The sequence below is a fragment of the Seriola dumerili genome, unplaced genomic scaffold (assembly GCF_002260705.1).
Source record: "Seriola dumerili isolate Sdu_G_001 unplaced genomic scaffold, Sdu_1.0 BDQW01000331.1, whole genome shotgun sequence".
NCBI lineage: Eukaryota > Metazoa > Chordata > Actinopteri > Carangiformes > Carangidae > Seriola > Seriola dumerili.
In genome coordinates this window covers 2,371,880-2,394,514 of record NW_019174586.1, presented here as the reverse complement: position 1 = coordinate 2,394,514, position 22,635 = coordinate 2,371,880, and the positions used below count along the sequence as shown (strand labels likewise).

The 22,635-nt window shown below is 39.7% G+C and overlaps 3 protein-coding genes across 5 annotated transcripts; 1 reads left to right on the top strand and 2 right to left on the bottom strand.

Moving 5' to 3' along the window:
* Positions 1-1,679: 1,679 nt before the first annotated feature.
* scyl1 (SCY1 like pseudokinase 1) lies at positions 1,680-11,662 on the top strand. Its single transcript, XM_022759971.1, has 18 exons — positions 1,680-1,849; positions 2,475-2,615; positions 3,647-3,769; positions 3,905-4,131; positions 4,383-4,473; positions 4,903-5,058; positions 5,386-5,544; positions 5,756-5,863; positions 6,328-6,441; positions 6,566-6,721; positions 6,866-7,054; positions 7,569-7,644; positions 7,872-8,063; positions 8,225-8,373; positions 8,506-8,595; positions 8,760-9,080; positions 9,575-9,653; positions 9,954-11,662. The coding sequence occupies exons 1-18, from the start codon at positions 1,742-1,744 to the stop codon at positions 10,076-10,078; spliced, it is 2,604 nt and encodes an 867-aa protein (XP_022615692.1). The 5' UTR covers positions 1,680-1,741; the 3' UTR covers positions 10,079-11,662.
* Positions 11,663-12,672: 1,010 nt separating this feature from the next.
* Positions 12,673-16,325, bottom strand: LOC111232445 (HRAS-like suppressor 3). The gene is made up of 5 exons (XM_022759970.1): positions 16,080-16,325; positions 15,111-15,176; positions 14,528-14,654; positions 13,954-14,234; positions 12,673-13,674 (listed from the first exon to the last, which is right to left on the bottom strand). Exons 2-5 carry the CDS (start codon positions 15,111-15,113, stop codon positions 13,537-13,539), a joined length of 549 nt encoding a protein of 182 aa, XP_022615691.1. The 5' UTR covers positions 15,114-15,176; positions 16,080-16,325; the 3' UTR covers positions 12,673-13,536.
* A 1,485-nt stretch (positions 16,326-17,810) lies between these two features.
* LOC111232453 (HRAS-like suppressor 2) lies at positions 17,811-21,341 on the bottom strand. 3 transcript variants are annotated; one of them, XM_022759984.1, is made up of 6 exons: positions 21,276-21,341; positions 20,023-20,115; positions 19,839-19,906; positions 19,391-19,517; positions 18,799-19,097; positions 17,811-18,176 (listed from the first exon to the last, which is right to left on the bottom strand). In XM_022759984.1, the coding sequence occupies exons 3-6, from the start codon at positions 19,839-19,841 to the stop codon at positions 18,048-18,050; spliced, it is 558 nt and encodes a 185-aa protein (XP_022615705.1). In that variant the 5' UTR covers positions 19,842-19,906; positions 20,023-20,115; positions 21,276-21,341; the 3' UTR covers positions 17,811-18,047. The 3 variants fall into 3 exon arrangements, with proteins under 3 accessions (XP_022615705.1, XP_022615704.1, XP_022615703.1); XM_022759983.1 differs by lacking the exon at positions 21,276-21,341 and adding an exon at positions 21,068-21,240; XM_022759982.1 differs by lacking the exon at positions 21,276-21,341 and adding an exon at positions 20,345-20,584.
* Positions 21,342-22,635: the final 1,294 nt, after the last annotated feature.

Here is a 22,635-nt window from a genome sequence, read left to right as displayed (position 1 = left end):
TGTTATGTGTGAAAGTGAAACACAAAAAGCAATATAAGGCAATGTATTTTCATTGTAGTGTCTTGATTGGCTTCAGCCTTCAGTTACAGATCAAATTTCGTATTTGACACCTGTGTTATCTTGCATTGAAAATTACCACTAATATTAAACTGAAAAGCAGTTGCACAGAATCTATAATCCTATATAGTGATCATCTCGACACTGGCCCTTGGAGATAAATACTGAGCAGAGGGACTCTTGAGCTCCCACAGGTCTGATGTAACTGATCAATTTACAGTACTAAGACTACTCACTGCAAATTGACCAAAATCCTAAAGCGAAACACTGACAGCGTTCTCAGATGGAAATATGTCTGATGTGCTCCTCTGTGTCACAACCAAAATAGCTTCACGTCTACACGTCTGAAATAATCTATCACAGAATAATGTGGCTTTGCTGCACAGTTGTACAATAGTTGGTCTGGCAGTTATGAACAACCAGACCCACAGGGTTCCCAAAAACCCAGACCACGAGGGCCCTAAAACCTACCGCTGAGCATTCAGGTATGTCTATGAAACAAACAAAAGCCCCGACTGAAGACATACTCTGGCGCAGCATGGTGTTCCTACTGAAGTTTTGAGCAGTTTGTTGATACATGCCTAAATACACAGCAGACAGTACTGATCACTGGTTGGGTCATTTAGGGTCCTGTCATGCTATTTAGAGATATAATAAATATATTGGTCCTATATGTAAGGTCAGATCATAAGTCTCCTATACATTTTCATACATGTAGGTGACTTTTATGTTTTTTTTGTGTATTGTTTTCTTAAAGAATCGTTCAAGTTAAGATTTGTTTTATCAATTTCAGTCATTTGGAACAATTTATTTGTCCTCTTTGCCCATGTTTAAAGAACCCTTATATGCAAATTAAAAAAAAAAAAATACTCTTAAACAATGACTACCACGTTTGTGTTGATCATCCACTACTTTGTCTCTGCCTTTTATTTTCTTCTGGTTGTCATGTTACTGTGTCCAGTTCTTATAAGTTCTCCACAGGCAAAACTAATATCTGATATCGATATAACTAATATCTATTGACCCCTGTTGGAGGTTGGTTGGTTAAACACAATTGTTACCATTTGAATGTAGGTTATAATGTGGGACCTGCATTAAAGCCCAGATCATTTGAGTTTATATTCTGCTTTAGTGTTGCATTGTACAGGGGAAATTTTTAATTTATCAAATTTCCTCAAACCAACTGTTACACAATCAATAAGGGGCGTTTTGTGTCTGTAGCCCTCTTGACCATGTGGATAATCTAAGTGGAGACCAGCGGCCCATTATCTCATAATCCATAATATTTAAATGTCATTCTTTGGTATTGATTTAGCATCCATGTGATGAACTATTTAATGTGTTATGGAATACAGTTGTCCTTTGCTACAAAGAAAAATAATTTTTCTAACATGCGAAGTCTCACCAAAAATGCTTCAGATTGTAACCTTAACTAAATATTGAGAGGAATTTATCTGCATCAAATCTTATCTAGATTCAGTTTTTACTAAGAATACCTCTGAATTATTGAATAATGAATTTGATTAGGTTTACTGACACCAACCTAATGTGGAACTAAAGGGGAGAAACAGAGTTCCCACGGAACCATTTCACATCCGTGCCATTTGCTAGCTAGCCTCTTACAGTAGTCTGTGTTGTTCGTCGGTCTCTGTGTGTGTTTGATGAGGTGTGGAGGAAAGAGGAGATGTGGTCCTTTTTTGCCAGGGATCCTGTCAAAGACTTTGCTTATGAAATTCTTCCAGACACCCAAGAAAAGTCTGGAATATGGACTTTACATCGGGGGAAGCGAAAGGTAAACGATGGAGACCGCTGCCGATTCTCCGCTAGCGGTTAGCGTTAGCTCGCCTTCGTTATGGAGGCCTGTCTGTTAATTAGCCTTCAGATACGTTGTCCGTTGTTATACCGGCGTGGTAACGAGTCAGTTATACCTGTATTGGTCTCTTCTGTCTGGCGGAGTGCATGTCAGTACTGATATAAATGTTTCTGGTTGCTCTGTTTTCGCTAACGACGTGAGCTTAGGCGTTGTTTACTCGCTGAGACAGACACGTATTTCTCGCCACGTCACCCGGTTTTAGCCGAGTTAACAGCTCTTATCTCAGTCGTGTTCAGGCTTCATCACACGGATAAAGGTGTCGTGATCGCTAATAGCTCCTCACGGAACAAACTGCCTTGATGAATATCTTTGAGAAGCTGAATCCAGACAGTCATCCTCCTCACTGCAGGGCCACATAATGACAGCCAAGCAGCAGCTTCCTGTTTTCAATATCCTGAATCACCCTCTTTGAATATGATGTGGTGATATGACTATACTTGATTTTTCAATTCATGTCTGATTTGTTTACACAAAGCACAAACGCTTAAAGTGTGGCATGTCAATGTATGTGAGTGAGTCATTTTACCCCAACCTGTCTCCTCAGACCAGTGGAGAGCCGGTCTCTGTGTTTGTGTACGAGGTAGCACAGGGTACAGAGCTGCAAACCCAGCTGGCCAAGGCTGCCTTCAAGCGTATGAAGACCCTGCGTCACCCCAACATCCTGGCCTATGTGGATGGATTAGAGGTATGTGTGCTTTTGTGTGTTAATTTGTGCCCACTGTCATTACGTCTGCACACTCTGCCATTGTCTGTAATGTTTAAAAGAAAGGGTCATTGTGCCTGCTTTGTGGCATGTTGCAAAATTATGAGTAGCCTTGTTTTGTCATGTAACTATTATATAATTAGTTGTGTCTCATCTCCACCATCTGCTCTTCTCTGCCTGTTTACGTTCAGATAGAGGTGAGTGAATATGCCACTCGAGGCCTTGAATATTTGTACAGTAACTGTAGTGAGTAGTGTTCAACATAATGTATGCAGATTATTACACAGTTTTCTCAGTTTTTGTGTTTAAGAAGAGTATAATTAGATTATTACATTAATGTTATGCTTTTGAAATCGGTGCATCTATGACATGATATGACAGTTTGAAATTAAAACCAGCCTGTCTATTAATCGTCTTCCACCTCATCTGTGTTTGTGCATAATCAAAATTCTGAAGATGTTTACTACTGATCACACTTACTAAAACTGAGCAGCAACTAGGAAGTTGCCCAAGTCCTTAACTCAGTAAGATTCCTGCCATAAAGTCTTTTTGAATGTTAGTGTTTTTGCACGGCTGTGTTGTCCAGGTAATAATGCAGTATTAACTTTTATTGCCTTAAAGAAAAAACCTATGCTGATGAAATGATCATTTCATTTGTTTCCTGAAACATTGTAATATTATATAAATGGATAATTAAAACAATATTAGTTCATATATCCCAGAAGTCAATATCAAAATACTGTTTTACTGTGTATTGAGTTATTGTGTTAACTACCTGTTATATTACCATGTAGTACACAATGACAAAAGTTAAGTAAAAGATATTAACATGTAATTTTAACTGGCAATTTTTGTTGCTATTGTGTATATATACTATATGTTAGGTGTTTTGTGTTTTTATTATAGATTACATTATTTTTAATCCTTTCATTCAGCCTTCTAGTTCAGTGTTTTTGCAGTGGTCAATAAAATAGCCACTAAATGATAATCAATCATGCTTGTGGTTGTTACAGACAGAGAAGAGCTTGTACCTGGTTACTGAGCAGGTGACACCTCTGGCAGTCCACCTGAAGGCCCAGGCAGAGAAGGGTGGTGTCGGGGAACTGGAGATCTCCTGGGGACTGCACCAGATAGTGGTAAGGACGGGACAGTGTGCCAGCTGATACTTTCAGGGCAGCCATAGTGTAGCCATTTCTGTCACTATCCTCTTCAAGCCCTCTCTTGCTGGTTAACTTTTTTACGCTACCTCTGCCGTTTGCTGTCTACCACAGAAAGCTCTGAGTTTCCTGGTCAACGACTGCCACCTGCTTCATAACAACTTTGGCGTGTGGGCTGTTTTTGTGGATCGAGCTGGAGAGTGGAAGCTAGGGGCCCTTGACCATGTGGTCCCTGAGCAGGGCGACCCAAGTGGGGTCACACTCCCTGCCCCGAAGGCTGTTTACCCAGACATGGAGAAATATGACCCACCAGAGATGTCCAACAGCAGTGGAGAGAAATGGTAAGACAGGGGGATTAAAAAACAAACAAATTGAGAGGAACTAGTCACAATAATATGTTACACAGGAAGTAAAAGGGAGCAGCAACAAGAATATTTGGAGAAAGTGCAGAAATGTCCGAAGAGGTTCGTTATAAGACCATGTAACAATACCTGAGTTAAGTGTTGCTGAGATGATGTTAAACCTGGCCCTTGCCACTGCCTAGTTTTCTGTTGTAACTTTTTTTATGCAACTATGTGCATGTTTGTTGCAGGGCAGGGGAGGTGTGGCGGCTAGGCTGCCTGATCTGGGAAGTGTTCAATGGGCCACTACCTCGCACGTCCTCCCTCCGTTCACTAGGAAAGGTGCGTCACCTTGACCGTTCTTTTGTCTAATTACTTAACCATTGTTATTGATACTTGCCGTATTTCCACTTGATTATTCTAAAGATTCTTCAGATTTTTATAGGTATTGAAAAAATATTGTCTTTATCAGTAAATCAGTTTCCATACAAAGATTTATCGAAGGTTATCAATTTAAATGCAAATCAATGCTTGTTTCCATCCACTGCTGTTACTCAAATAAAAGGAGTTGGTTCATCAAGATAAACAGCTGGTGATGCTAGTTTTCCAGTCGGGTGCCATTAAACTCTTACAGAAGAAGAGGGCACAGCAAGATGATGTAATTAAAAGAGTGCCAGTTAAAAAATCTGCTAAAAGGAGTCTTTGTTTGTGACCTAGAGTAGTATTGCTCACAGAGTTGTGTTCTCTCTCTTGTTTCCTTTTTGCTCACAGATCCCCAAGGCTCTGGTCCCTCATTACTGTGAGCTGGTGGGAGCCAACCCCCGGGCTCGGCCCAACCCAGCACGCTTTCTCCAGAACTGTAGAGCCACCGGGGGATTCCTCAGCAACAGCTTTGTGGAGAGCAACCTTTTCCTGGAGGAGATACAGGTCCAGACCTCAGAGCTACCATCAATTTCCACCAGTATACTCACAACCTAAAGTATTAGATGATAGGACAGAAGCTGAACAAACTCTGGTGGACCTATTCTGGGTGTACATTGTTTAATTTAGTGAAGCAAACACCAAACTTTGCTGTCTCACAGCAATGGAAACTATACTATATTACAACTCTAGCATTTATTCGATTAATGTGTTTCTCAGAAATCTTGAAATCATGAAAATCAAGTCATAATGTTAGCGTAATTATTATTGTGCACAATAGATGATATATTATCAGTAGAATTCAAAGTATGTCCCTAAATTCGCCCTGTCTAGATCAAGGATCCAGCCGAGAAGCAGCAGTTCTTCCAGGATCTGAGTGAAAATTTGGACTCCTTCCCCGAAGACTTCTGTAAACACAAAGTTCTGCCTCAGCTGCTCACCGCCTTCGAGTTTGGCAATGCTGGTGCTGTCGTTCTCACACCACTCTTCAAGGTAAACCCCTCACCTCTCACCCTCACACCTTACTAAATAGTAAGTACGAAGTAAAACATTCACAAAACCATTGTTCAAACTAAGTCAAAGTAAGACGTGGTTATGCTTATGTTAATATTCAGTGCACACTTATTTCAGGCTCGATTTGTAAGTTACACCTGTACCCACTTTTTAAAATCTCTTCGATCTTCTACATCCGTCTGTGTGCCAGGTAGGGAAGTTCCTTTCAGCAGAAGAATACCAACAAAAGATCATCCCAGTCATCGTGAAGATGTTTTCCTCCACAGACCGAGCCATGAGGATACGACTGCTGCAGCAGGTGTGTACTTACTACAGGCCTGTTTTATCTGCACTCATGGAGGTAGCTTTACCTCCCATGCAGCACTGGAAATGGATTTCAGAAATGCCTTCAAGCTAAATTCTGCATTAAAAGAAATGAGCATTTGGAGCAGGATTTTCTGAATGTGTAAGCTATAACCAAGTGTGATCTTTTTAAATATTGTCTGGTTTATATAGTGTATGTCCCAGAAGTGAGGTGAATGTTATAAAGGGAATTAGTGCACATGTTATTTGAGTTTTATTTCCCTCCCTTTGGTACCCATTTAAAATTAGCAGCTCGTCTGTTTTATAGCCAGGAACGAAAAACATCAGTAAAAAGTAGGATAAAATAGATGAGCAAGACATTTTATCTGCCTGTGCTGTTTGTTAGCCTGTGTTAAAGGACACAAACATTTATTCGCTCTACCGTTGTTCCTCCTCTCTGTGTGTGTCTCCGTCTCTCAGATGGAGCAGTTCATTCAGTATCTGAACGAGGCAGCAGTCAACTCGCAGATTTTTCCCCACGTTGTTCACGGCTTCACAGACACCAACCCCGCCATCAGAGAACAGACTGTTAAGGTAGTTTGCACAGAACAACCACAAACCAGGAGGTTTCATCACATATTACATATTACCCGCGTACTAGATGTTGTCAACCTGCTGTAGCCACTGCTCTCCTCTTTTTCTTCCTCTCCCCGTCCAGTCTATGTTGTTACTGGCTCCCAAACTGAATGAGACCAACCTGAACCAGGAGCTCATGCGTCACTTTGCCCGGCTGCAGGCCAGAGATGAACAAGGCCCAATCCGGTGCAACACCACTGTCTGCCTGGGCAAGATCGCCTCCTACCTCAACGCCGGGGTAAATCACACCCACACCAATGTGCAACACTTAGTTCATTTAATGCAAACCCCCCCCCCCAAAAAAAAAAAAAAAAAAAACACTTCCACCAAAGTTCAGCAAAGAATCTGCTCAAGGCAAATTTGGTTATCCCTCTCTTCACAGACTAGACAGCGTGTTCTGATTTCTGCCTTCTCACGAGCAACTAAAGACCCGTTCCCAGCTTCACGCTCCGCTGGTGTGCTGGGCTTTGCCGCCACTCACAACTACTACAGCGTAACGGAGATCGCTGCCCGCATCCTCCCCACCCTCTGTGCCATCACTGTGGACCCTGATAAGAGCGTCAGGGACCAGGTACACATGACTTTACTTAATACTGAATGAAACTTTATCATATCTTTATCATTTTTTGTCACTGTGGCTCATATTAAATAGTAAAGATTCAGCAAGTACTGCAATCACATAGTGTAGTGGAATAATGCCTGGTCACTACAACCGGCAGCTATTACAAAAAAACGTAGGAGAGAAAATGTAGTCAAGGTTATTTAAGAGTAAAATGAGATAGATTCTTTGTAATGACCAGCAGTTTAATGAGGTTTAGACACATAATCTCATATACACACTTGGACTGTTTATTTGAAAACACAGCAATCCCAGGTTAAATTCTTGGATGAGACAGGGGTGTTTGAAATGTCAGTGACAAGCTGTAGTGTTTAGCTGGCTTGTGATATGATTAGTTTTTACTTAGGCTAAATATCTCTGTCTGGCTTATGAATTATGGTGAAATGAAATGATATGAAATATGGTGTTTATCCTGTGCTGGTGTATTTCTGCTTAGGATGTGCTCTATCATCTATCTCTTTGTCAGGCATTCAAAGCCATCAAGAGTTTCCTTTCCAAGCTGGAGACTGTGTCAGAAGACCCCACCAAGCTGGCCGATATAGGTGTGTAACATATTGCACTGAGATGCAAAGTCTGCTGTCTGTTTTAATGCCTCATTCAGCAAGGAAACCAATGATTACATTTTACCTTTTTGTTTACCTTGCTCTGTTTCTGGGGAAAGGAAAGCAAATACTTCTGCAACTACCTCAAGTATAGAAATTTCTGTCAGTTATATTTCTTAAATTCTAAAACTAAAAACTTGAAATGATTGCTCTTGTCCGTCCTGCAGAGAAGGATGTATCGTCATGTGCTCAGGCTGCAGGTGCCTCCTCTAGCTGGGCCGGCTGGGCCGTGACTGGCATGTCTTCACTAACGTCTAAGTTGATCCGCAACGCTCCAGGGACAGAAGGGGGTGCAGCAGCTGAGGGCAGCGGGCCCGCCACCAGCCCTACTAGTGCCACAGATGCAGCACCTGCACCTGGTAGAGTTATCAAATTTGATTAACTAGAAGTCATGGATAAAAGGGTGTTTTCACTCAGTGTGTCCTTATTTTGGTCTAATCCAGGTATTATTTAACCAGGACTGATGAAGTCTTAGTAATGCTGTCTAAAACCTTATCTCTTGTTTTTCTTTCTATCTCAGGTTCTGAAGATAACGCTCCGCAAGCCTCTCTGAGTCACCATGCTGCCTCCAGTAGTGCCAACCAATCACAGACTCTTGAAGTAACGGACAATGATGATGAGCCAAAAGGGGACCGCTGGGATGACGAGGAGGACTGGGGAAGTTTGGAGGTCTGATTTCACCACTTTTCACTGAACAAGAAAATTACTAATTATTATTTAGACACACATGTATGTGTGATTATGTTAATACATAACTGTAATTTCAAATCTCATGAATTGTTGATTTTTTTTGCCTCAAAGGAGCCAGAGAAATCTCATGCAGAGCCCGATGATTGGAGCACTGACTGGTCAGGAATGGCATCATCGAAAAAGAAGGCCAGTGACAGAGGAGTATGAGCCTTTAATTTGGATCCATTATCCACCTGTCTTGTCTTTACAGAGTCCAAGAACTTTGTATTTAGTGTTCTTTAAGTGGTTAAAATTTTAGCTTTTTATAAAAAAAAATTTTAATTAGTCTTTATTTCAATCTTTTTTTTCATCTCTTCAATATCAAGGTGGGCCGGTCGTCCTCCTCCGTGACAGTGAAAAAGCAGAGCTCTGACTGGAGCAGCTCAGGCTGGGACGCTGACGACAGCTGGTCCAACGAGAAGGAAGGCCAGGGTCAGAGCTCTGCGGGCGAGGAGGGCTGGGGCAACGACTGGGGGGAGGAGGAGACAGACACAACCTTGGTCAACAAGACGCTCCCCCTGCCTGATGGGGTGCGGTTAGCCAGCGAGTACAACTGGGACAGCAGCAACACATCGAAGGGAGCCAGTCAGAACGACCTGTTCGCCAGCGTGTCCCAAAGAAACACAGCCAGTACTGCTGCCACAATGGTGAGGACAGAGGGAGGCAGAAAGACAAAAGAGCAAAAGATAGACAGATGAAATTAGTGTTAATTAGATTTGAAATTATCAGTGTGTGAGAAATTGTGACTCTTGAAAGTGAGAAAACACATCACAGAAAAAATTACTTCTATTAATTGGGATAAAAATGCTGCATCCTCACTGATCTGTTTTACATGTTTAAAGTGTTCCAGTCTGCAAAGTAAGCTATTCACATTGATGCTGAGCAAAAGGACTGTGATCAAATGTATGTAACTGTAAACATTAGATTACCATCAGATTTAGAAGATAGAGGTAGAGGGATGAAAAAGGACAATGTGGCTAAAAAAAGAACCATCTCCTTTGAATGAGGTGAAAATAAAATACTACGTTCTCTTGATGAGAAGTTGATCACTAGGTCAAGAGAACATGAACATTTAATAAGAAAAGAAAATAGTCAGGGATTTCTTGACAGTCCAAGGATTTCAGTGTTTTCTCCTTGTCAGACCGGAGACAGCTGGGGTGCAGAGGCAACAGGAGACTGGGGAGTGGAGGAGAGCTGGGAGTCAGTGGATGGAAGCCAGGGTAAGTCTCTCAGCTGGTCTCACTCGTCAGAAACGAGACCTTGGAATTTCTCAAAATGAGCTGCAAACAGATGATGCATGTCACGTCTACACTTAGTCTGGCATTTAATAAAAATCCAAATTCTGTGCATGTGTTGTGCTATGCAGCTTCACTAGCATTTGTCCCATCACTAGACCATTTTTACCTCCTCACTTGAACTGCTTCTGTGTTCACACTAATACCCAAGTATTCTTGTTACCTGACCGTTAATTCCTTACTGTACGTCTGTGCATTGAACTGCCTGTTTTTATTGCTGCCCAGGTCTCAGCAAGGCCGAGTTGTCCAAGAAGAAACGGGAGGAGAGGAGGAAAGAGCTGGAGGCAAAACGGGCAGAGCGCAAAGCTGCTAAAGGTCCTCTCAAACTGGGCGCACGCAAGCTGGACTGACGAGGGTGGAGATTGAGAGGGAGGAACATGGACCGCAGTCACTGATCCCAGAACAGTAGATCGACGCTCAACATTCCACAAGTAAAGGACCAGAAAGAAGTGTTAGAAGTGAAACTGTGAAAAGTTGCTTCTGCTGAGTAGATGAGCTCAGCTCAGATGAGATCAGCCTCTAAAGAAATGACAGAGGGGGGAAAAAGCAACAGTCCAGTTCTTTATGAATGCAGTGTTGTGGATGGAAGAGCTAAAACAATGGAAAACAAAAGCAGAGACATAAGAGTGGAAAACAAAACCCAGAGAGACATGAAGCAGCACAGAGCAGCAGCCCTTACAGAAGAAGTGATTTAACAACATGTCACTCTGGTTGTTGTTTTTTTCATTACTCATAAAGTTGCAGTTGTAAAGTAAATGTATATAAATGGTGCATCTTGTCCTAAAATGACATGAAGAAATAACACTTTTTAAAAAAACAGATAAACATATATAACAGAATTTCAGAATCAAACTTATTATTATACTGAAAGTTTTTCAGTACACACACACACACACACACACACACACACACACACACACACATACACACACACACACACAGTGGATATGAATGTTTTAGTTCAGCTTTCACTTAATTACAGATTTAAGGTGTAAAATCAGTCCATGCATGCACTTGTGTATTTGTACGGCCTAACACGCTCCATAGCACGAAATTACAACTGCTGAGTTTACTTTGCACATACCACACTGTATTTTATTGTACTGAACTGGCCTGACAGGTGAGTCTCTGGACTGGTTTCAGATCTGTAAATGTGAAACATGCACTGCAGACACATAACAGAGCAGCTGGGCCATGGACATAACATTGTTAAATAGAAGCTGGACACCAGGTTTCAAGGGGAAATCAATTTGTGCGTTTACATGCCGTTTTCTGTCCCATGAGCTATAGTGCTGTGGTGGAGGGTTTATGAAATCAGAGTTTTATTTGGAAGGTCTTGTTATACATTTGTACCTGTATAATCCTACAGATTTCACCAAAACCCCCTGGGATCATTTAAGGATATTAATATTTATCCTGCAGTTATTTTAGTCAATATTGGGTGTGGTCTGGGTAAAGGAGACGTTTCTTTTACTCTTTTATTTGTGCCTTTATTTAATTACAGATCTGCTCCGTAGGATCATAAGAACCCCCCAATTTCAGCAGAAAATTTCAAAAGTGGACCTGAGATGCCTCAAACCAGCAGATTCTGTTTCCATCAAACCTTTCAGTGTGACCCCATATCTCCTGTTGGATATGGTGTTGTTAGGTTGGGTGTTACAACACATAATGCTGTATAGATAAGCCAAGTGACGCAATCAATAGCCATCACCATTGGAGCTAATGTCCTGGTATGGGGTGGTCAGGACAGGTCAGGAACTATGCTGCATTTTTCTGAAGAAAGCTGGAGGGGATGTTTTTCAGAGAATCCAAATCATGTAGCATGTGAGCTATTGTAAAATAAAACGTATGTTTCTTCCTTACATTAGAGTACTGTTTGTGTGTTAGGTCATCCTCACTTCTAAATAACCACAATTAAAATCAAATAAAATGCATGACCTCAGCTTGTCAAATGTACAAAGCCATTTCACAGGTGAGATATACAGTAACTGATGGTGAAAGGAAGCGTCATGAAGTACTGAGCCATTCCAGGAAAGTGGTTTGAGAAGAGGTTCGTTTCTTCATGCTTCATGGTAACAGTTCGACATTCACAAGCCAGAATGAAAAACAGGCAAATACAAATGTTTGTATATTACAAATTAAATATCAGTTTAAGGGAAACCATGAATGTATTTTTTTATTCAAATAATACGTCTATAGTAATTACTTATATTTATATAAGTTATATTTAATAATTATATATTTATATATAGTGTATTCAGAAAGTGTTCAGACTCCTCCACCTTTTTCCCATTTTATGTTACAGCCTTATGCTACAATCCAAAATAATGTTTTCCCTCCCACCCATACCTTATAATAACAAAGCAAAGACACAACTTTAGAAATTTTAACAAATGTATTAAAAAGGAAAAACAGAAATATCACTTTGATGTAAGTATTCAGACTTTTTTCTATGACAATTAATTTAGCTCAGCTTTCTCCCATTTCTCTTGATCGTCTTTGAGCTACACCTTGACTTGAGTCCACCTGTGGTCGACTCAACTGATTGGACAGGATTTGGATAGGCACACACCTGTCTACATAAGGTTTCACAGCTAACAATGCATGTCAGAGCAAAAAACAACCATGAGGAGGAAGAAACTATGAAGTTTTGTCAAAGTGAGCAATCGGGGGGAGGAGCTTTGGTCCGAGACATGACCAAGAACCCGATGGTCACTTAGGCTGAGCTCCAGGGATCCTGTGTGGAGGTGGGAGAAACCTTAAAGAACTGCTTTGCGTCAATTCTAAGTGTGATGTCTGCAGGAAACCAGACATGATGCTTAGGATTGGTTGTCCTTCTGTTTCTGAAAACTTTCTACCTTGTCCACACAGGATCTCTTACAAGATAAAAGGAAAATCAATAAAAAACAAAACAAAATAAAATATGTTCAATTACATTCCTGGGTTTAGTTTTCATACATTCTTTATTTCAATCATTTACATTTGCAGAAAATATCATTTTGCATGGTTAATATGAAGCCCACTTTGTTAAGAATGATATATATTCTTGATATAGGTTTATTAGTAGATGTGAAATTCTACAGTTTTTCTATTAACTTGAACAAGCAGTTTGATTAACCTTGGTGATATAACGGCCAATTTCAGGTGTAGGTATTCCAGATGCTGTTTATCCCTAATGCCAGGATTCAAGATCAAGTACTGGAAAGTGGTAAATTAATCATCATGAAAGACCTGCTCCAGGTGTCTGATACAACTGTAGTCAATAGGGGATCCTAGGTTGGTTGTTAATTGATTAATTTGAAATTCCTGAAAAGGTTTCATCCTTGAGTTGAGATGTTTGTGCCAAATATGAAGAACCTTTGATGCTGGTGTTTGGCAGATTGATGCTGCTTGTGGTTGAATAAATATGGTGAAACATTAGAAAGAGAGAGGATGTCCTTGCCTGCTTTCATCACCACATTTGGAATAGGATGTGTGTAGCTATTGCTCTATTGTGTTTCTAAACTGACCAGGCACAATGTTAGTAAATCTAATCTACAGCATAATCTATATTAAAATGACGTACATCTTTGTATACCTTTTTCATAATGGTAAATTGGGATTATCTGGGGTCAAAACATACCCTTTAAATGAATAAGTGCAAATAAACATGGGGTAGCTACTTTCTGTGAATTGACATAAAAAAAATTGAAACAAATACACACACTTGGAAATTACAAGATATTTTTCAAATTATTTCATGTATTTCATTGAGTAGGCAACTGACAGAGAAATAAATTCAGGAGGAGGACAACACTGAGGAAGTTAACTACTCCAGTTTATCCAGCAAAGCCTTGGTGTAAACCGCTGCGCCGGTGGCTCCTCCCACTGTCCCTAATGGTCCTAGTAATGTTCCTACTGCTCCTCCCAGATATCCTGCTCCTGCTACTAATGTATACTTTAGCACCTGTACCAGAGATCAAACAAACACACACACACACACACACACAGTTGTAAGAAATGTTTTTTCCAGTATCAGGATTTTTTTCATCACTTGTCTTGTATTAACATTTGCAACTCAACAAATCCTTTGACCTTAATGAGAATACATCATGAACTTAACCAAACTGTGATTGTTGCATGAGCTTAAACTAACTCAAAAGCGGTTGAAAACAAAAAACAAATTTATGGTACAGTTTGGAAATCTGCCTTCTAGAGATAGATTTGAAATTGTGGGTCCACCTACCTGCCAAGATCTGCTCACGCCATATCGTAGCTTGTTGACAAAGTGCTCACAATTCCACTTGGTGACATGGTAAAACATGTCCTGACCCACCAAGGAAAGGGCCTCCTGCACAATTTCCAGGGCTGGCCGAGGACTGCGTTTGTTGTCCAATTTGTTATTTACGCGCCACTCGTCATTCCCTGCCACATCCTTGAGTTTTTGTCTCTTTATTTTGCCTTTGAAACCCTTAGATTTTGTTTGTGGCTTGGACGAGCTGGACGAGCTGGAGAAGCTGTCTGAGCCTAAGGGTATGAGGAAGAAAGAAAGACAAATAAGTTAGACTTCATATATCATCTGAAGGTTGTAACATGTTTTATGATGAGTTTGAACATTTATGTTGAGATCTGTTTTATCATTTGATTTGTGAAAGTTGAATAAAATGTTGGTTGGTTTAATCAACTAAATAATAATGGTCTGCACTCTCTGGTCTGCACAGGATTGCATCTTGGCTGCTAAATGAAGGTCTTTACTGGGAGTTGTCAGTGTTTGGGAGCATCAGTCCAGACTTTGTACAGACGGTAAAGAAATGACTCACCGAGGTTCACCAGGTGAACAACGTATCCATCTCCAACGTACACAGCCCAGTGCTGATAATCTAGCAGTGGCACTCGCACACCCGAAACGTTTGTACGGAAGATTTCAATCAAGTCCCCAAGCTCTGGCTTCTCGAAAAAATTATAATAAAGCAAAAAATTAATACATTTGACAAATAATTTTGATTCATGTCCTAAATGTTGTGTATATTTTGTTTTATTGATGATTGTTATAGTGATACATGGTGAAGCCTACTTGGAAAAAGCAAGAAATTAATACATTTTGATTGAGGTGCTAAATATTGCAGCATTTTTATCTAGGTGGTGTGTTTATTTTGCCAAAGTGATGGAAATCCTTCTTCCTTTACTTATATTATATATTTTACTATTTGCTGATGTTTTATCATGTTCTCTTGCTCTCTTTTTTATTGTCAGTTTTCTCATGATCTATTGTACTTAACTTGAATTTACAAAAATTATTAAAAAAACAATTTTATGTTGACCGAAACAAAAAAAGGTTGTTTAGAGGAATGTGTGAGTGCTCTGTAGTTTACTGTGGTTCAGCTGTTGATGGGACTTACTCACCATGGTTTGAGCTATTGCCTGTTCTCAGATTTTGGGCCCGGTTTGACTGTCTGACAGAATCAGCACCTGAAGGAACAAATCAATCACAAATATTATAAGAAAAGCAAAGATTTGATGTCATCCTTTACAGAAGTATATCCTGAGGTAGTCTAGTTGCTAGTCTAGTCTTAACTAAGTTATTTCCCTCACATTAACTGCTTCATATTTGGTGTGATATGTTGTTTTGAAATCCTATTGTATGAGATTCACAGTGCCCTATCTACATGCTCTCTGTACATCAAAGCAAAACTTAATTCTAAAAATTAGTATGAGAATAAACTTTTTAGCCAATAAATGTACAACAAATGTACCAAATTTATCATATTTGACAGTAGACAGTACAATGACTACATACAAATATATATATTGCAAAACAAAGATAGACAGACAGACTACAATGCCCTTTAGTCTTTAATAATTAATGGTTATAATTGAATAATTATTTATTATAATGTTCTTACATTATTTTTTTCAATGACCTGTAATGACCTAAAAATGTTTTTCATATTTTTAATTTTCATAGTAATAATAATAATAATAATCATAAGTCTGTCTCACAATCCATTTAGTTTGTCATTGCACTCAGAAGGCAAAACTTCAAACTTTTTGTTGATTACAGTGCAAACATAATTGACAGAGCACAGCAGCCAATCAGAAGCACAGAGGCGCCGAAGGCCCACCCACAAAGGAAAAGTTATTTGTCAGGGATAACGGAAAAGAAGGAGCCGGACTGAATTTGTGTTTTTAAAAAACGAAAAAATGTCCTGTTCCTGGTGTCTGCCTGTGTCAAAAAGAGACGGTTATAATGTAGGCCTATCTAGGTCAGTTAGTTGTCTTAGCAGTCAATTTCAGTTTCATTTTGACAATTCAAATCAATTTAATAATTTAGTGTCAGGTAGTTATGTCAGAATATATCAAGGAGTTTCCTACCTTCAGTAGTGAGGCTGTCACAGCCGGCGTTCAGGGGAGAGTCCTACTCCAGGAACTTTAGTTTGGCGATGACCAAAACTTATGATATCGTGGCAAAAAGACAAGAAAACGTCTACTCCCTCAACTATTGTGAGTTGCTTATAAAACAAAAGTCCAAAGTACAAGGTCACTCCTAGAAGAAACAAAGAGCCAAAAGAGAAAGTGGAAGACCGCTACCTTTTTATGTGCCTCGGTTGTGGGCGGAGACCAGGAAAGTTCCATCGTCTCCTATATAAGGTAAAATATAAAACAAACAGATTACACCCGTTTTAAACATGACGACCACTGTGGTCTGCGATATGAATTTGACTACTTCTTTGCCTACTTTATCAGGCCACTACACACACACAGTGGATATGAATGTTTTAGTTCAGCTTTCACTTAATTACAGATTTAAGATGTAAAATCAGTCCATGCATGCACTTGTGTATTTGTACGGCCTAACACGCTCCATAGCACGAAATAACAAATGTGCTGAGTTTACTTTGCACATACCACACTGTATTTTATTGTACTGAACTGGCCTGACAGGTGAGTCTCTGGACTGGTTTCAGATCTGTAAATGTGAAACATGCACTGCAGACACATAACAGAGCAGCTGGGCCATGGACATAACATTGTTAAATAGAAGCTGGACACCAGGTTTCAAGGAAAAATCAGTTTGTGCGTTTACATGCCGTTTCCTGTCCCATAAGCTATAGTGCTGTGGTGGAGGGTTTATGAAATCAGTTTTATTTGGAAGGTCTTGTTATACATTTGTACCTGTATAATCCTACAGATTTCACCAAAACCCCCTGGGATCATTTAAGGATATTAATATTTATCCTGCAGTTATTTTAGTCAATATTGGGTGTGGTCTGGGTAAAGGAGACGTTTCTTTTACTCTTTTATTTGTGCCTTTATTTAATTACAGATCTGCTCCGTAGGATCATAAGAACCCCCCAATTTCAGCAATATTCAAAAGTGGACCTGAGATGCCTCAAACCAGCAGATTCTGTTTCCATCAAACCTTTCAGTGTGACCCCATATCTCCTGTTGGATATGGTGTTGTTAGGTTGGGTGTTACAATATATAATGCTGTATAGATAAGCCAAGTAATCACCATCCATTCACCTTTAGAGCTAATGACCTAGTATGGTCAGGTCAGGAACTGTTTTATTATTCTGGCTGGAGACAATGGAGAATCCAAATTATGTAGCATGTGAGCTATACTGTTAAATCAATCAACAATCGGGTCCTCTCTTACCAGGGCCCTTCTCCCCGATTGCTCAGTCAGTCAGCTCTAGCAAGTGATCTGATTGTTACAAACATCTTCCATTTAAGACTTATGGAGACCACTTTGCTCTTGGGAACCTTCAATGCAGAATTCTTTGTTGTAGTCTTCCCCAGATCTGTGCCTCAACACCTCCTCATGGTTGGTTTTTGAGACCTGAGAGCTATGAGACCTTATACAGACAGGTGTGTGCCTGATAAAGGGAAAATGAATAAGAACCAAAGTAAAAGATGTTCAGTTATATTCCTGGGTTTGGTTTGCAGATAGCCTTTATTTACATCATTTACATTTACAGAAAATATAAGTTATACTTAATTCTATGTGTGAACACTTTTTAGCTGGACTGTAACAGCGGGGCCAGCCCTATAATCTCAATTGTTGCTGACTGTCTGACTGTCTGACTGACTGTCTGACTGACTGACGGTATTTTGCCTATGAATGAAAACTAAACTAAACAACTAAAAATGTTTCAAAAACATATTTTGTATTTTCACTGGGTAACTACTTACCATGAATTAGCATAAAACATATTGAAGCAAATACACACACTTGGAGATTACAACATGTTTTTTTCAAATTATTTCATGTATTCCATTGAGTAGACTACTGCCAGAGAAATAACTTCGGGAGGAGGAAGAGGAAACTGAGGGAGTTAACTACTCCAGTTTGTTCTTGACGTAAAGTGCTAAAGCGCCGGCTCCTCCTGCCACCCCTCCTGGTCCTGCGATTGATCCAAGTGCTCCTCCTGCTACTGCTGCTGCTCCTACTGCTGCATACTTTAACACCTGTACCAGAGATCAAACACACACGCACGCATGCATGCATGCACATGCGCGCGCACACACACACACACACACACACACACACACACACACACACACACACACACACACACACACACACACACACACACACACACACAGACACACAGTTGCAAGAAATTTTTTTTTTTCTTATGGCAATGTAGCTGCAAGTGTCAGGATTTTTAACATTGTTTATCTTGTATTAATATTTGCAACTCAACATTTTCTGATCTGTCACCTAAAACTACTCTGTTCAGGTTTGGGAAAAGATGTTGTCCAAGGGCCAGTTGAGCCTCCATCCTCAGGGGTTGGACACAGGTCTAATGCCACCCAGTTTTAGTAATAAATTTAGAATAACATTAATGCACTTATGATATTTTTCTAAACCTAACCAAACTGTGATTGTTGCATAAGCTTAAACTCACTCAAAAGCTGTTGAACACAACAAAATTATGCTATAGTTCAGAGTTAATTTATATCATAATCAAAAACAATCCCTTTAGAGACAACAAAAGAATAATAAAAGTTCTTTTACCATTTCATTTGATTGTGTATAGAAAACTGTGAATCTTTGTTCCAGTTTCCAAATTGTGGGTCCACCTACCTGCCAAGATGTGCTTACGCCATATCGTAGCTTGTTGACAAAGTGCTCACAATTCTGTACGGTGACATCGTAAAATATGTCCTGACCCACCAAGGAAAGGGCCTCCTCCACAATTTTGTGGGCTGGCCGAGGACTGCGTTTGTTGTCCAGTTTGTTATTTACTTTCCACCTACAGTGGTCTGCCACAACCTCCAGTTTTTGTCTCTTTACTTTGCCTTTGCAACCCGTAGGTTTTGTTTGTGGCTTGGACGAGCTGGGCGAGCTGGGCGAGCTGGGCGAGCTGGAGAAGCTGTCTGAGCCTAAGGGTATGAGGAAGACAGAAAGACAAATAAGTTAGACTTCATATATCAACTGAAGGTTGTAACATGTTTTATGATGAGTTTGAACATTTATGTTGAGATCTGTTTTATCATTTGATTTGTGAAAGTTGAATAAAATGTTGGTTGGTTTAATCAACTAAATAATAATGGTCTGCAGTCCCTGGTCTGCACAGCATTGCATCTTGGCTGCTAAATGAAGGTCTTTACTGGGAGTTGTCAGTGTTTGGGAGCATCAGTCCAGACTCTGTACAGACGGTAAAGAAATGACTCACCGAGGTTCACCAGGTGAACAACGTATCCATCTCCAACGTACACAGCCCAGTGCTGATAATCTAGCAGTGGTATTGGCACACCTGCAACTCCCATACGGAATATTTCGATCAAGTCCCCAAGCTCTGGCTTTTTGGAAAGAATAATTAAGTAAAAAATAAATATTTTTGACAAAAAAATTTGATTCAGATCCTAAATGTTTTTATCCAGGTGTTGTGTATATTTTGTTATAGTGATGAAAATCCTTTTTCCTTTGCTCCTCTATTAGCTTTTATTTTATCAAGATCTCTCTCTCTCTGTCTTATTGTCAGTTTTCATATGATCTACTGTTCTTAACTTGAATTAAGAAAGAAAATTCTTAGCATTTTATGTTAAATTAAATAACAAAAGGTTGTGTAGCCTTGGCAGAGGCATGTGTGAGTACTCTAGTTTACTGTGGAATTTACTCACCATAGTTTGAGCTATTGCCTGTGTTCTTGGATGTTTGGCCTGGTTTGACTATCAGACAGAATCAGCACCTGAAGGAACAAATCAATAACAAATATTATCAAAAAAAAGGGTGAGAGTTTGTGTATCTAACAGGGTAACATTCAATTTTCCTTGAAAGCCGGTGTAGCGGCCCACTTGGAATTACCACACAAGATGCAGAGAGCTTCGACTGGTGTTCGACTTTTATTCTCTCCTCCTTTCACCACTGGCATTTTAACACCTTCTGACACCGTGAAAACTATGAAAGTGGACAGAAATACAAATGCCATGGTACCAGATTTCAGTAAATAATACATAGAAATCATGTTCACATTTTTAAACTTAAACGATACATTTTTACATGAATTTACCGTTTTAAACTGCTATGAGTTGCAGTTCTTATTAAATAAAATAATGACAGTTTCTCTCAGTTTTAAATAAAATGAACCACTCTTTTTATAATGAATACACCGTTAGTCTCCTCCTACCTCCTTCTGCTTCCAAGGGCGCTAAGTTTTAGCTCAGCCTGCTAGCAGCCCGTCTTTCTCACACTCACACACCTCGCAGTAATAGCTTACATGAGAAATACCATGACACAAAAAACACGGAATGAACCACAATAAAATGACCGTTCACAAGTGTCAACACAAGATACCACATGTTAATAGTTTGTTTGCATGTTTTACCAGTTCTGTAGCATCATGAGCACGTTGTTTTTAGCGAGACGGGAGCAGGAAGTCTAGTGTCTTCGATAACAGGAAGTTACAAAATAAGAGTGGTGCTCTTCAATATAAAAGTACAAAAAGTAAAGTGGCATAACTTATAGACGAAATTAACTGCCATTTACAGCCGGCAAGATTCACCAAAAGGTGGCGAGCACTTGACGTTGCAGATTCTTACATCTGTAATTACAACTTCGCTGCAAGTTTTAATAAAAGGATGTTCCTGCTGACCTATTGTGCTGTAGCCATTGTAGTGAGTGACGCTGTGTGAGGGATGTACATCGAACAGATGTACAAAACGAAACAAGGCGATTGCCCCTGAGATGATAAAAGCAAGGGACTGCACCTGTGGGAGGGAGCGTCTGAGAGTAACAATTAGCATCAAGTAGACTAGTTGAAATGAGAATGTAAGATGAGAATGTCAAGATTAACCTTAGCCGTCCGGTTTCAATTTGACAATACCAGCCTGTCCTCAAGGAGTTTTTTTACCTGCAGTCGTGACAATGTCGCATCAGAGGTCGGAGGAGAGATCTAGGCTACTCCTGGTTTGGTTGCTGAATGTATAATCTATTTCTATTTAAGGCTTCACAAAACGTAGCCTATAATATCGTCACAAAACCCTCTGGGCAAACAGACAAGAAAAGCTTACTTCCTCAACTACTGTGAGTAGCCTACACAACGAAACCTCTCTACTTACAACAGTAAAGTGAAACATGTAAAAACGAGCGAGATTTCCTCCTAAAGAGAAAAGGCTGGAGTGGTAGTTGTTTACTTTGAACTGTGCGTCAGTTCTAAACTTAGAGCAGGAAACGCCCACTATCTGTTATATAAGGTAAAAACCAGAGACTGTTTATAAAAAGCTGCTAGATAAGACAAGGCTCCACGCCCTGATACTTGGACTTTATTTTCAGAAATGGGTATTAAAGAACAAAAAAAGTAGGGTTATTTGATTTTCATTTTAAAATAAAAAAAATTGAAAAAAATTAAAAAATAATTCTTTTTCATAGTGAAAAAGAGATGAGCGACCGTGGTTTGATTTTAATTTTCTATTTCATTAAAAAAAAAAAAGACCCATGTTTCATATTTTGAAATAGGCAGTAGCTCTGTTGTCAGGACACCGGACATTATAATGATTTCTAAGGCAAAGTAAAGGACGTTTAGAGTTATTGGACTGAGAAGCAGCGCTCTTGATACACTTCCTCTAAACATTTCTGTGGGCAAACTCTTTTCTGTTCTTGATCAATATGTTTTTAGCCTAAAAAGCCTCCTTTTCTGCCGGATAGAGGAAGTAGTATATTCATCCAGCGGTTCTGGTCATCTGCTGTTGTTTTGAGTGGTGGTGTGAAGTTTAGATTAAATAACTATAACAGCTTCGGGTATATGTTGATAATTATTCAGTGTTGCTTTATTGCAGTGAACAGTAGACTGCCACATCCTTGCAGTGGTAGGAGTTTTGGACCAGTTAATTGATAAGTTTGAAATTCCTGAATAGATTTTCACAATGTACATTTGAGGGAGAGAGAGGATGTCCTTGGCTGGCTTCCCTGTGTAAAGCGAAACATTATGACAGACGCCTATTGGCAGTGATGGTAGCCATAGGTGAAGTGTATGGAGCTTTAATGCATTTAATAAGCGACTAAAACATCTAGTATTTTCACAGTGTAGCTACCATGAATTTACATAAAAACAAACAGAAACAAATACACACTTGGAAATTATGAGATATTATTTAAATTAATTCATGTATTCCTTGGAGTAGGCTACTGACAGAGAATCAGTTCAGGAGGAGGATGACACTCAGAAAGGTAACTGGTCCAGAGTATCCAGTAAACCCTTCATGTAAAGCGCTGCACAAGCGGCTCCTCCTACTGTCCCTCCTGATCCTAATAGTGTTCCTAATGCTCCTCCTAGTAATCCTACTCCTGCTGTATACTTTAACACCTGTATCAGGAGATCAAACAAACACACACACACACACGTCTGAAAAAGGGTCAAAGCTTTGAAGCTTTGATGAAATAAAGTACAGTGACATCTAGTGATCTGCAGAAATTATAGCA